Genomic DNA, 14,878 nt, shown 5'->3' with positions numbered 1-14,878 from the left:
CACCAGGGCTTTGAAGCGCCGCTCTTGTTCCTTTCGGAGTGTGACGAGCGCCTGGTGCTGGCTTTGCTGAGCCGTGGCGAGGGCGTGGACCAGATCGGCGAACGGGGAGGATTCCATGGGGCTGCTGGTTTGGTGCTCCACTGTCCCAGGTTTCAGCACCACTGTAGTAATTTCCCTGTGGGTGGGTGGAGCACAGAGGACAGCAGGACAGAGATCAGGTGTAAACAAGGCTTTTATTGCCACACTTTTCAGTCTAACAATACATGTTGGACGCACAGAGACACACACACATCAGCGTCTCGTCCAGGGATGAGCTCCTTCCGCTCTCGCTCTCTCTCCTGATATAGGGCGCGGTCACTGGGAAGGCACACAAACACAGGTTAATTGCTTTCAGGTGTAGTGATTCTGCCACTTACCTTCCCTGACTCCGCCCTCCTGTCACAGACCGGCGCTTGACCACGCCCCCGCTGCCACAGTCAGATTGCCAGATTGAGTGAGAAACGGCATCTTAAACTTGCCATTGATCACTCTAATGACTCGCAGTTCACACCCAGCTAGCAAGAGAATCATGAGTGAATTGATTTACTTGTTGCGTTAGTCTACAACTTTAATCAGAGAAACAGATTACACAGTGACGGTAGGCTTGACTCAATGCTATCCCAGAAATCCTTCCTGTAATATGCAAATTTGGCTGTCCAATCAGAGGCGGCCAAATTTGCATATTACAGGAAGGATTTCTGGGATAGCATTGAGTCAAGCCTACCGTCACTGTGTAACATGTCTCTCTGATTAAAGTTGTAGACTAACGCAAGCAGTAAATCAATTCATTTCTTTTACTAGCTCTGCTTTGCAATAAAAAAAACAAAAAAAAAAACACACATTGGTACAAAACAAGCCCATTCACTTTTTTATGCTGATCAGAGAATTACAATGGTTTCTCATGTGATAAAAATGTGTGATTTGCGATTAAATATTTTAATCGTTTGACAGCACTAATTATTATTATTAGAGATACTACATGCTGAATTCAAAAACAAGGTAAACAATAACAAACGTGAGCTGTAGATATTTATGCTCAAATCCACTCAAAGTAGGGGGCGTGGCACCATCACGCTGTGTCAAGACAAGAACTTTACTGAGAAATAACGCGGACGTCTGCATCATGCGGGATTTGCGGGCGGGGGCGGGACAAAATGTGGCAGGCGGGAGCGGGACTGAAAATCATAATTCTTTGCAGGCGGGAGGGGGACTGCACAATGCGGGCGGGAGCGGGACTGAAAAATCCGACCCACGCAGACCTCTAATGTGAGTGTGAATGGTTGTCTGTGTCAGTCCTGTGATGACCTGGCGACTTGTCCAGGGTGTACCCTGCCTTTCGCCCGTAGTCAGCTGGGATAGGCTCCAGCTTGCCTTCGACCCTGTAGAATAGGATAAAGCGGCTAGAGATAATGAGATGAGATAGTAACAACCAAAATGAATGAATAAAGCAGGGGGGAAAATAATATTAATTGTTATTTTATTATCAAACACAAAACTATCGATAAATCGCAGCGTCTGGATCCCGGAAAAAGGCAGCCTTGCCCCAGGGCTTATCTCGTATGATGTCACACATGGAACCCCGATTATCTTGGGTCATTTCGGTTCATCTGACTCCGTGCTTGTTTACTTGCTGAAATTGGATATTGTTGTTGGAATCTTACAAAAATAACAATGTGAAAGTGCTGCATTGTGTTTGGATGTTCAAATCCATATACAACAGGACCTTCAGTTCACGAATTTCCGACAAATTACACTAATCTAAAGAGACAGTGGGTGAGGTTTGTGCAAATGAAGCAGGCAAATTTCGTGTCGCCTACTAATAATAAATCTGATTCATCAAGTGTTCACCACCACCACCAGAACGACCATATAGGAATTATTGGAACAAAAAGAAACCCATTTATTTAATAAATGACCTTTGATCTGATGTTTGGACAGTTCATCAATTCCCTATTAACTAACACACACACACACACACAGTGCACCAGACAAAGAATTATGAGCAACATTTACATGCTCACACCATCCAATCTCATCATATCTTATTGGGGGCATGGCACTCTGTCATGATACTCCTGGATACACTGAACTGATGGACTCTCGGTCCAGGAGAGATGTAAAGCCTGCCCACACAGAATACTGATTGGTTGACTGAACAAGACAGAGCAATCAGGACTTTTTTTTTTCTCTCGCTCTAGATCCTGGGATATTGTATCTAATTTGCAGGCGTCAGAGAGGCACTATCAATATGCAGGAGACTTCCGGGAGAGTTGGGAATAATTAAACTTGTCCTGTCGAACAAGCAAATGCGGATTTGACTTGTCCTGACCAAACATTTCGTTGTTCCAGACAGTCAGACTCGTGCTGATGTTGAGCCCTGTATTTTTGCGCAACTGTGTAATGTTCTTTTTATTATATGGATACATCCACAAACACCCACCCACCCACCTACCCACCCCTGCAATTTAATCAAAAGAATTTAAAGTTTGAGCTGGTTCACCATTTTGACAACTGGCATCACGTCAGTGTGAAAGCACTGGGAGTAATGTCAGTATCGGGAAATACATCACTCAGGTCCAGGATGTATTCGTATGAAAAATACAAGTGCCATCTTTCCCAGTAAAACACTCGTGTCTGTCCTTATCTCTCTCAATCTCTGTGTCTCTCTCGATCTCTATTTTTCTATCTATAAATATATAAATAATGTGTGTGTTTCTGCACAAATACAGTGCCAATCAAATTTTTGGCAGACTTACTTATAGGTTGTTCTGTATGACTATTTTCTACATTGTAGAACAAGACTGAAGTCATGAAAATGATGAGATAACATATGGAACATATCTGGAATTATGCAGTAAACAAGTGTTAAATATGCATCATATGTATGTTAGATTCTTCAAAGTAGTCACTGTTTACCTTGATGACAGCTTTGTACAGTATTAGCATTATCTTACCCAGGTTCATGAGGTAGTCACCTGGAATGCTTCTCAGTAAACAGGTGTGTTGTGGATAAAAAGGTGTGCCTTGGCAAAAGTTAATTAATGGAATTTCTTGCCATCTTAATCCATTTGAGATCATCAAATAGTAAATAAAAATACAGTAATCTATATCATATCAAGAAACACTCAACAAAGTAAAGAGAAACAGTCCATCATTACCAAGATGTGATGTCCATCCATTATCTGTAACCGCTTATCCTGTGCAGGGTTGCGGGGAAGCTGGAGCCCATCCCAGCTGACTATGGGCGAAAGGCAGGGTACACTCTGGACAAGTCGCCAGATCATCACAGGGCTGACATGTAGAGACAAGCAACCATTCACATTCACACCTACAGTCAATTTAGAGCCACCAATTAGCCTAACCTGCATGTCTTTGGACTGTGGGGGAAACTGGAGCACCCGGAGGAAACCCACACAGACACGGGGAGAACATGCAAACTCCACACAGAAAGGCCACTGGGCTTGAACCCAGAACCTTCTTGCTGTGAGGCAACAGTGCTAACCACTACACTACCATGCTGCAAGATATGAAGTGTTTTCAGTTAATAAAAATAAATGAAAACCAATGAATTAAAAGGTGTGTCCAGACTTTTGACTGGCTGTTTGTGTGTATCTATCAGTGTTGTAGTCGAGTCACTAAACCTTGAGTCCAAGTCCAGTCTTGAATCCTCAGTGTTCAAGTCCCAAGTTTTTAAAAAAAATTCAAGTTGAGTGTACTATTGATCCGAGTTGAGTCCAAGACTTCAACCGCACCATTTGACGGTGGCTGTTTAGCCCCATTAACATTAGTTTGTTCCTGAACATGATGTATGAACAGGTGCATTTGCTTTGTCAGGGAGTGTGAAGTATTCTGTCAGAGATGGTTGGGAGACGGCAAGTGCAGAAGGTATGTTTATTAATACAAGTGAAGACAGGTGAACAATCCAGAACAGCAGGCAAAATCGTAAAATGGTGAAAGACAATAGGTCGAGTGAGGCACAAACAGGCTTTCATAGACTAGGCACAATCAAACACGAGAAACAGGAAATCAGGGATCAGGAAAACAAACAAGGAAATAAGGCTCAATAATGTGTCAGCAACGCAGCTCAATACTTTGCAAAGTAAGTGCATTTTCACAGTTTTTATATCGGTGCGTTGTTTGCACCTTAATCCTGTGCAGGTGCGAGTTGTTTACGGTGCATGTGAGAGAGTCTGCTTGGCGCACGCACTGTCCAGAGTGCGCCTGAGAGTCTATCTGATACGCGTGCCAAGGCGTGCAGGCGTGACACTCTTATATGAAATTAGTATAAAATTAATGTAGATATAAATATCTTGTCAAATTATGGCATGTTACAAAAAATAAAGAAAAAAAGTCCTTGTCTCCATTTTCCGAGTCCTAATGCAGTTCATGCACTAGTCTGAGTCCGAGTCGAGTCACGAATCCTTAAAATTATAGCACAAGTTGGACTTGAGTACTACAAGCCTGGTGTGTATGTGTGACATGTATACAATATTTGCATGCTTATGTGTCAGTTGGGCCTGCCTATGTTGATTTATTCAATACAAAATTACACAATTTTAATTCTCCATTTCAACACTTTTCACCCAAGGACTGAATAATTAATACAAAATACAATGCAAAAACAAAATCTCCTGTAAAATTAATTGTTTTAGAGTTGATTGGACTTTATTAGATGTATTATATGTTAGTTTTAGAAGCCTTCCTCAATTGATTGAGATATAGATTAGCAAATCTACCATATGCAGTGACTGATTAGAGAGCATTCCTGTCTTTGTAGTGATGAAGAATGACAGGGGAAGCATCACGGTAATCCAGGTACAAGCGAACCAGCTGAGCCCCCTCACCTCTCAGGTGCTGCTCACCTCCCCAATCAAAGCCTCTGAGGTACATGCACTGCCAGCCAACCGACCACGCCGTGCAGGATCCCTTGCACTTTTTTTCCGCAAGGTGAGATGGTGTACAACACAGACATCAGCTATTTGTTTCTTTTCTCTGTTGTGATCAATCCCGATGTTTCTTTTCAGTTATCTCTCCAATAACCATATAACAATTCTGTCGTGCATAGTTACTATATATGAATGTTGTCTCTAGGACATTTACACAAATACATTATAATAGAAAACAGACAGAAACCCAGTCCAATATAATGTCTCTCATAGGGGTCGACCGATAATCGGCCTGGCCGATATTCTGCATTTTTAGGGTTATCGGTATCGGCCATAATTTCCACCGATATGCCGATAACATGCCTTTTTGCAGCCATTTCATTCCTAACGCGACGGTCACTGCACGTCCTTTCCTGCACTCGCCTCTCTGAGTTCAAGAACACGGTCCCGCCCACCACAACATCTGATTTGTTTGGCACAAGAGATATAGCCAATCAACACGCGTAGCTAAACGCTGTGAACTGTTTCAAGGCGGCCGTACGGGCACTCGGGCAGAAGCGGCACAAGGGATACAGCCAATCAACATGCGTAGCTAAACGCTGTGAACTGTTTCAAGGTGGCCGTACGGGCACTCGGGCAGAAGCGGCACAAGGGATACAGCCAATCAACACGCGTAGCTAAACGCTGTGAACTGTTTCAAGGCGGCCGTATGGGCACTCGGGCAGAAGCAGATCCCACTTCAAGGTAAGGACACACTGCTTTTGCCGCAATAAGTCACAAACACACAAGTTGCAAATGCACAACATCATTATATGTTTACATTCTTCATCTACTAGTTAAAATTGTCCATTTGCATCTGTGTAGCCAGGCAAACTTAGCTTACGGAAGGAAGCACTTGAATTAGCCTACAACCAACTAGTCTCGCTGAAACTACATGTAATGTTGTCCATAGTAAGCAGTCCCCAGCATAACGTAGGCTGCAGTCATTTTTAAATCCCCGTCTGGAAACGTTGTGAATGTGTCAGTAGTTCTACTCGAACAGTAGAATGACAGCCATACAGAGAGATGGTCAAGGGAAGATGAAATAAAACGTAGTGTTTGTGCTCTGTAGGCTAGCGCAAGCCTACTGGCTATTTGTTATGGTGATGGGTAAACTTCATGACGTGACTCGTGCTCAAAAAGCGCATTGCACTTGTATATGTTAGGTAACTTTATAAAGCGCTATTTGAACATTTAAACAAGCCAGGTGTGATATGGTGCTAGTAGGCTATGTAATACTGTAGGGAGTTTGTCAGGACGCTTGTTGTGGGCTCAGTAATGAATTGTGTCGTGGATGTACACTTGCTTGGATAAACGCTATATGAACGAAATACATCAATTAAACTCTTGACTTAAATGTTCTTATGCTACTTCACATTGCGCTGTAATGTACTCTACTAGTATTTATAATTCTTGCGCAAGTGATTCTCCTCGCTAGCGCTTCTGATTTGGAAAGCGATATACTCTTAAAGGAGCAGAGCCGCGGCAATTTATACAAAAAACAGAAACCACCTCAGTGGACAACATGCAGAGCAACTGTGCTTCCTTCACTACAATATAATCCTCCTAAATTGGGAATATTAGACTTGGGCATTAAAAGCATTAGAATGTAGATGGTTACTTGTCAAGTTGTTACATAATAGGGAGTGATAGCCTACTTTGTTTGATTTTACTTTTTTAAAAATGCTGCAGGCAGCTCCCTACACTTGATTTGTTATTTAAAAACTACTTGAAGTTGGTAAGTCTTACTTAGTTCTTAGTGTAAAAGAATCCAGAGTATATTTTCATTTATTTTCCACTGAAAATGGTGAGCTGTAATATAGTAGGGAGTGATTTATTTTTTTATTGGTGAATATTATTATTTTATTTCTCATTTTATTCTAACTAATGTTTGACTTTATTGTACAAATGCTGCTGGCATCTCCCTGCACAAAATTTCATGTTCAATTTTACAATTAAACATACATTTCATGGATATGAAGGTCCGGGTCAGTGTGTGCTATGTTTAATTTAATGTGAATTATAATGTTTACATTTATCGGTTGCACATATTGGTTATCGGCATCCCAATTCCATAATTATCGGTATCGGCCCTGAAAAAAACATATCGGTCGATCCCTAGTCTCTCTCTCTCTCACACACACACACACACACAAGTATCACCCAGATGGCTGCCGGCTCAGTCCTGTGTTTTTGTCTGCATGTGAGTTTTGAAATTTATTTTGCTTTGTTTTTTACATTGTTTATCTGGTCAAGAGTTGTGATCCCTTTACTTTTTTTTTCTTTAACCTCCTAGGGCCTAGCGGCCACATACGTGGACAGCACTTTTTAGAAATTCAGAACAAGAATCCACATATGTGGACATACTTTTTCTCAAAAAGTACATCTTATCAAAGATGATGCTTAGTTTTTATTCTAATCAGGTTCTAATAAGCCCAAATAGCAAAAAGAAATAAAAAATGCATGTAAAAAAAACAGCTTGGGTCTTAGGAGGTTAAAGATATGCACTTCTGATTCTTTTTTTCTAAATTCTTCCAAAAACCTAAAAGGGAGTTAATTTTATTATCGTTGTTGAAACTTCTCAAATTATCAATCCTCAAGCTATTGCCTTGACTTCTTTACCTACTACAGCTTGACCTCTTCAGCTAAAGCTAGCTGCTGTTTGGGCCTCTTCAACCTTTTACAGCCTGGCCTTCTATACTAGTTATAACCTGGACCTTTTAGCCTGCCACATTCTGGCTTTTAGCCAGTGTAACCTGGACCTCTTCAACCTGTTGTAGGCTGCCTCGTCATCTAGCTCCAGCCTGGCTTCCTCTGCTACCTCCAGCCTGGTCCTCTTCAGTCTGCTACAGTTTAGTTCCCTGTGTTAGTTACAGCTTCAGCTTTCTCCGCTAGTTGCAGCCAAGGCCACCTTAGCCTGTTCTCTCAGCTTGCTTCAACCTGGGCCTTTTCAGCTAGCTACAACATGGGCCACTTCTATCACCATTATTGCTCTGCCTTCTGTGGCCTGTCTGCTGGTTAGTCGTTAATCCAAGTCAGGTACTCCTTTCTCCACCTAGCTCTCATACACCTGCATACCAGAAGCATTTTTTTACTCTACTATATTGGATATGTCTGGCTTACTAAAACTCCCCTCATCTTTCTTGCTTTTAAACTTCTTTATTCTTTGTTATATATCAGCACATACAAGCTGCTTTCTCAGTGGAAATACAATAGAATCTATCATCAGTTCTCATGGTGGTGGTATCAGGGACAATTTTTCCTTTTGGCTTACTAAGACTTTTGGACTTCCTACTTGGTGTGTAACAAATTTTTTTCCTTTACACCCTTACACGTTATTGCAGCAGCTACATGAGTTCCTCTTTTTAGTTTTGGCTACACTCCCTGTGAATGATAAACAAATGCAATGTTTTAGCATTATTTTTGGATGCGTGTTAATCCTTCTTTTATTGCTCATCTCTGGCAATGTTCACCCAGTCTGTTATTTAATGATTTTCATAAATGCAAATCATTGGGTTTTTTTCCAGGTCAGTATTTGTACTCAAAACTGGATGATTTAAAATCTTGGGCGCACACTGCTAATCCTGTTGTTCTGGTGGTCTCTGAATTGTATCTCATATCTTGAAAGGTGTATACCAGGTTACAATGTTTTTGTTTCTTTTTTGTCAGGATAGATCCACCAAGGGAGGTGGTGTGGTCTTTGTAAAAGACCATTTGCATTGTTCTGTAATTCTATTGAGTTCAGTCCCCAAGCAATTTGAATTTTTATTTTTAAAACTTAAAATATCAAAAAATCTTGACTTTCTATTGCTGTATCTTATAGACCACTTTCTGCCCCAGCATGCACACTAATAGCTCTTAGTGAAATTCTCTGACATTTCACTGAGGGTATGAAGAATAAAAAAAAATTGACTGATATTTGTAGACTTTAAGATGGCGTTCAATTCTGTCCATCATGGAAAGCTAATGCAGTTACTCAGGGTCTGTGGTATTCCTGCAAAGATTGTTCAGGCTATTAGTAACATAGCATCACCTCAGCAAAAGTCCAGTTGCTGGGCAATGAGACAGATTCCTTCTCAATCCTGGCAGGTGTCTTACAAGGTGATACCCTGGCTCCCTATCTGTTTATCGTCACCTTGGACTACACCCTTTGAAAGGCAATCTCTGGGAAGGAAGATGCATACGGCCTTACTATATGGCCCAGTTAAAGTGACTGACTTTGACTTCGCAGATGACATCACCCTCATCTCAGATGAGGTACTCCAAGCACAGGAACTGCTTTGCAGTCTTGAGCTCGAGTGTAATATGGTGGGCCTAAGGCTGAATGCGGCGAAAACCAAGGTGATGGCCTACAACATAGATGGTGACTTTGCAATATCTACCCTTGAGGGTTTGGCTCTCGATTGTTGTTTTTAAATATCTTGAGTCATACACAAGTTCATCTGAAAAGGACATCAGAGTCAGAAAGGCCTAAGCCTGGTGAGTTCACCATAACCTGAAGCAGATGTGGAAATATCCTCCATGTCCGATGAGCTGAAACATTGCCTGTTTGTTGTTGCAGTCAAATCAGTCTTACTGTATGGGTGTGAAGCTTGGACCCTAACCACAGAACAGGAAGCCAGACTGGATGAATGCTATATCAGAATGCTGTGAATAGTCATGAATGTAACATGGAGAGACTTCATTAGAAATTAAATTATCTATGGAAACCTTCCAAAGTTCTCCTCTAAAATAAGGACCTGAAGATTTAAACTAGCTGGCCACCGCGTAAGACATGAAGAGCTCCCAGCAAAGTCATTGGTACTCTGGGAGCCAAAGCATGGTCAGGCCTCGTGAGGGGGACAGTTCCTGACATACACTGATCAGCTTAAGCGGGACACCAGTCTTGAATCCACAGTAGAATTATGCTCTGATATGGTGGATAACAGCGCGTGGCATGCTTTTGTTGTTGCCCAAGGGGACGTGCTATGATGATGACGAATTTCTGGCCCCTCAACTCCCCTGTGTTTGTCTTGCTGGGGAACTAAATTGGGATATGATCAACCCCTCAGATTTAGGCCGAGATCAATTTGATGCTATAAACCTCTTTCAAATTGTATCTGAGCCAACCAGATACAATTTCAAATCGCTCTCTTCTGCTACATTGATTGATTGACAGTCCTCAAAAAAAATCTCCCAGCCTTACTTGCCCAATGGGCAAGCAGCACCCAAAACATACTTGACTGAAAAACAATTCCACTTGCCCAGAGCTTTATTTTATTTTGGCGAGGGCAGAATGCAGTGGATTTTTTTTTTTTTAAATACAACCCCGATTCCAAAAAAGTAGATGACATATCAAATGTTTAAACTGAGAAAATGTATCATTTAAAGAGAAAAATTAGGTGATTTTAAATTTCATGACAACAACACATCTCAAAAAAGTTGGGACAAGGCCATGTTTACCACTGTGAGACATCCCCTTTTCTCTTTACAACAGTCTGTAAACGTCTGGGGACTGAGGAGACAAGTTGCTCAAGTTTAGGGATAGGAATGTTAACCCATTCTTGTCTAATGTAGGATTCTAGTTGCTCAACTGTCTTAGGTCTTTTTTGTCGTATCTTCCATTTTATTATGCGCCAAATGTTTTCTATGGGTGAAAGATCTGGACTGCAGGCTGGCCAGTTCAGTACCCGGACCCTTCTTCTACGCAGCCATGATGCTGTAATTGATGCAGTATGTGGTTTGGCATTGTCATGTTGGAAAATGCAAGGTCTTCCCTGAAAGAGACATCGTCTGGATGGGAGCATAATTGCTCTAGAACCTGGATATACCTTTCAGCATTGATGGTGTCTTTCCAGATGTGTAAGCTGCCCATGCCACATGCACTAATGCAACCCCATACCATCAGAGATGCAGGCTTCTGAACTGAGCGCTGATGAAAACTTGGGTCGTCCTTCTCCTCTTTAGTCCGAATGACACGGCGTCCCTGATTTCCATAAAGAACTTCAAATTTTGATTCGTCTGACCACAGAACAGTTTTCCACTTTGCCACAGTCCATTTTAAATGAGCCTTGGCCCAGAGAAGACGTCCATTTTGTTTAGATACGGCTTCTTCTTTGAACTATAGAGTTTTAGCTGGCAACGGCGGATGGCACGGTGAATTGTGTTCACAGATAATGTTCTCTGAAAATACTCCTGAGCCCATTTTGTGATTTCCAATACAGAAGCATGCCTGTATGTGATGCAGTGCTGTCTAAGGGCCCGAAGATCACGGGCACCCAGTATGGTTTTCCGGCCTTGACCCTTACGCACAGAGATTCTTCCAGATTCTCTGAATCTTTTGATGATATGCACTGTAGATGATGATATGTTCAAACTCTTTGCAATTTTACACTGTTGAACTCCTTTCTGATATTGCTCCACTATTTGTCGGCGCAGAATTAGGGGGATTGGTGATCCTCTTCCCATCTTTACTTCTGAGAGCTGCTGCCACTCCAAGATGCTCTTTTTATACCCAGTCATGTTAATGACCTATTGCCAATTGACCTAATGAGTTGCAATTTGGTCCTCCAGCTGTTCCTTTTTTGCACCTTTAACTTTTCCAGCCTCTTATTGTCCCTGTCCCAACTTTTTTGAGATGTGTTGCTGTCATGAAATTTCAAATGAGCCAATATTTGGCATGAAATTTCAAAATGTCTCACTGTCAACATTTGATATGTTGTCTATGTTCTATTATGAATATAATATCAGTTTTTGAGATTTGTAAATTATTGCATTCCGTTTTTATTTACAATTTGTACTTTGTCCCAACTTTTTTGGAATCTGGGTTGTAGGTGAAGCAGCATAAATCCACAAAACCATAACACCAATATATACAGACACATTCAGAAAGAAAGAAGTTATAGTAGCAGAGGAATGAATAATTTAGGGTATACGGTGGTGCTTGAAAGTTTGTGAACCCTTTAGAATTTTCTATATTTCTGCATAAATATCATCAGATTTCTGCATAAAACATCCTCAGATTTTCACACAAGTCCTAAAAGTAGATAAAGAGAACCCAGTTCAACAAATGAGACAAAAATATTATTCTTGGTCATTTATTTATTGAGGAAAATGATCCAATATTACATATCTGTGAGTGGCAAAAGTATGTGAACCTTTGCTTTCAGTATCTGGTGTGACCCCCTTGTGCAGCAATAACTGCAACTAAATGTTTCCGGTAACTGTTGATTAGTCCTGCACACTGGCTTGGAGGAATTTTAGCCCATTCCTCCATACAGAACAGCTTCAACTCTGGGATGTTGGTGTGTTTCCTCACATGAACTGCTCACTTCAGGTCCTTCCACAACATTTCGATTGGATTAAGGTCAGGACTGACTTGGCCATTCCAAAACATTAACTTTTATTCTTCTTTAACCATTCTTTGGTAGAACAACTTGTGTGCTTAAGGTCGTTGTCTTGCTGCATGACCCACCTTCTCTTGAGATTCAGTTCATAGACAGATGTCCTGACATTTTCCTTTAGAATTCACTGGTATAATTCAGAATTTATTGTTCCATCAATGATGGCAAGCCGTCCTGGCCCAGATGCAGCAAAACAGGCCCAAACCATGATACTACCACCACCATGTTTCACAGATGGGATATGGTTCTTATGCTGGAATACAATGTTTTCCTTTCTTCAAACATAATGCTTCTAATTTAAACCAGAAAGTTCTATTTTGGTCTCATCCGTCCACAAAACATTTTTCCAATAGCCTTCTGGCTTGTGCGCATGATCCTTAGCAAACTGCAGACAAGCAGCAATGTTCTTTTTGGAGAGCAGTGGCTTTCTCCTTGCAACCCTGCCATACACACCAATGTTGTTCAGTGTTCTCCTGATGGTGGACTCATGAACATTAACATTAGCCAATGTGAGCGAGGCCTTCAGTTGCTTAGAAGTTACGCTGGGGTCCTTTGTGACTTCACCGACTATTACATGCCTTGCTCTTGGATTGATCTTTGTTGGTCGACCACTCCTGGGGAGGTTAACAGTGGTCTTGAATTTCCTCCATTTGTACACAATCTGTCTGACTGTGGATTGGTGGAGTCTAAACTTTTTAGAGATGGTTTTGTAACCTTTTCCAGCCTGATGAGCATCAACAATGCTTTTTCTGAGGTCCTCAGAAATCTCCTTCGTTTGTGCCATGATACACTTCCACAAACATGTGTTGTGAAGATCAGACTTTGATAGATCCCTGTTCTTTAAATAAAACAGGGTGCCCACTTACACCTGATTGTCATCCCATTGATTGAAAACACCTGACTCTAATTTCACCTTTAAATTAACTGCTAATCCTAGAGGTTCACATACTTTTGCCACTCACAAATATGTAATATTGGATCATTTTCCTCAATAAATAAATGACCAAGTATAATATTTTTGTCTCATTTGTTTAACTGTGTTCTCTTTATCTACTTTTAGGACTTGTGTGAAATTCTGATGTTGTTTTAGGTCATATTTATGCAGAAAAATAGAAAATTCTAAAGGGTTCACAAACTTTCAAGCACCACTGTATTAAGCTATGGAGAGTTTTGAGTGAGTATTATAATAATGCTGGAGCTTTGTTTCTGTTATCAAAGGAACACAGTCCTGTGCAAAATGTCATCGTGAAACCAGAGTGTAGAAATTAACCTACAGTTCATGAGTTCTACACACACACACACACACACACACACACACACACACTGAACTTTACAACAGCTGGCAGCTGCACACATGTAAAATTTAAATAAATCGACTAAGGCAGGAAAAACTATTATGGATAAAATTGTTATTTTCTGTTACACACTGATCAGCCTGTGTGACTTGGCTGTGCCTTTGAATCGAGAATTAATGAAAAAGGAACTGAACATTAACCGTTCCTTGTAATAATAATTTCAGTAGTGATTATAGTTACTATATGACTATAGCTACAACTGAAACGTACTGATTCTGTTAGTGTTTGTAATTATTGTACCATCTGCTATTAGATAAAATTAAAATAAAATCTTAAAATATTGTTTGAAAGTCTAGAACAAGATATTTTACAAATAACACTTCAGATATTGTTTTAACAATAATAAGCATCACTGTATAAATGACAGAGTGCAGATAGCTGTGTAACTACCTGTCCTTGGGGTTGATGAGACGTGGAGGGGGCAGGGATACCATCTAGCCCACAGTTTAGGTCAGAGCCCTTTGAGAGTAAATGCTTTGGCTTTCACAACATTCTGTTCCCAGAAGCTGATGTTGGGGGGGAAAAGTCTTTACACAAAGAAGGTTTTCTTGCTTCTGTAGTTTTTTTAAACTGTTCTTCCGTGTCGGGACTCTTTGGGAAAAGGAATGTACAGTAGATTCCAACATGTAGCTAATGCTAACGCTAGGCCACAAATCTGCACCGTCACTCCAGTCATCTCATCTCATTATCTCTAGCCGCTTTATCCTGTTCTACAGGGTCGCAGGCAAGCTGGAGCCTATCCCAGCTGACTACGGGCGAAAGGTGGGGTACACCCTGGACAAGTCGCCAGGTCATCACAGGGCTGACACACAGACAACCATTCACACTCACATTCACACCTACGGTCAATTTAGAGTCACCAGTTAACCTAACCTGCATGTCTTTGGACTGTGGGGGAAACCGGAGCACCCAGAGGAAACCCACGCGGACACGGGGAGAACATGCAAACTCCGCACAGAAAGGCCCTCGTCGGCCACGGGGCTCGAACCCGGACCTTCTTGCTGTGAGGCGACAGCGCTAACCACTACACCACCGTGCCGCCCCCACTCCAGTCATTTCAAGGAATTTTGTATGGATCAGAACTGCTAATAAACTCTAATTTCCATGTATATCTATCCTTCGCTTCTTTCTGACTAAGATTGTCCAAGTAATCCGGTAGTTGAGCTTTTTTTTTTTT

At 41.3% G+C, this 14,878-nt stretch overlaps 1 protein-coding gene across 5 annotated transcripts in view; it reads left to right on the top strand.

The window, feature by feature from the left end:
- rbl1 (retinoblastoma-like 1 (p107)) overlaps nt 1–14,878 on the top strand; it is a 140,706-nt gene that overhangs the window by 106,406 nt on the left and 19,422 nt on the right. For all 5 annotated transcript variants that reach the window (XR_009654522.1, XM_060919182.1, XM_060919180.1 and 2 more), the window contains one exon: nt 4,817–4,986. Coding sequence is in view for 4 of the 5 variants with exons in the window: in XM_060919182.1 (XP_060775165.1) it covers nt 4,817–4,986 (170 nt within the window). In the remaining variant the exon portion in view is untranslated. The remainder of the gene's footprint in view (nt 1–4,816; nt 4,987–14,878) is intronic.

This window comes from Neoarius graeffei, chromosome 4 (assembly GCF_027579695.1).
Source record: "Neoarius graeffei isolate fNeoGra1 chromosome 4, fNeoGra1.pri, whole genome shotgun sequence".
Taxonomy (NCBI): Eukaryota; Metazoa; Chordata; class Actinopteri; order Siluriformes; family Ariidae; genus Neoarius; species Neoarius graeffei.
Note: the sequence above shows the minus strand (reverse complement) of the source record. Positions and strands in the feature narration are given on the sequence as shown.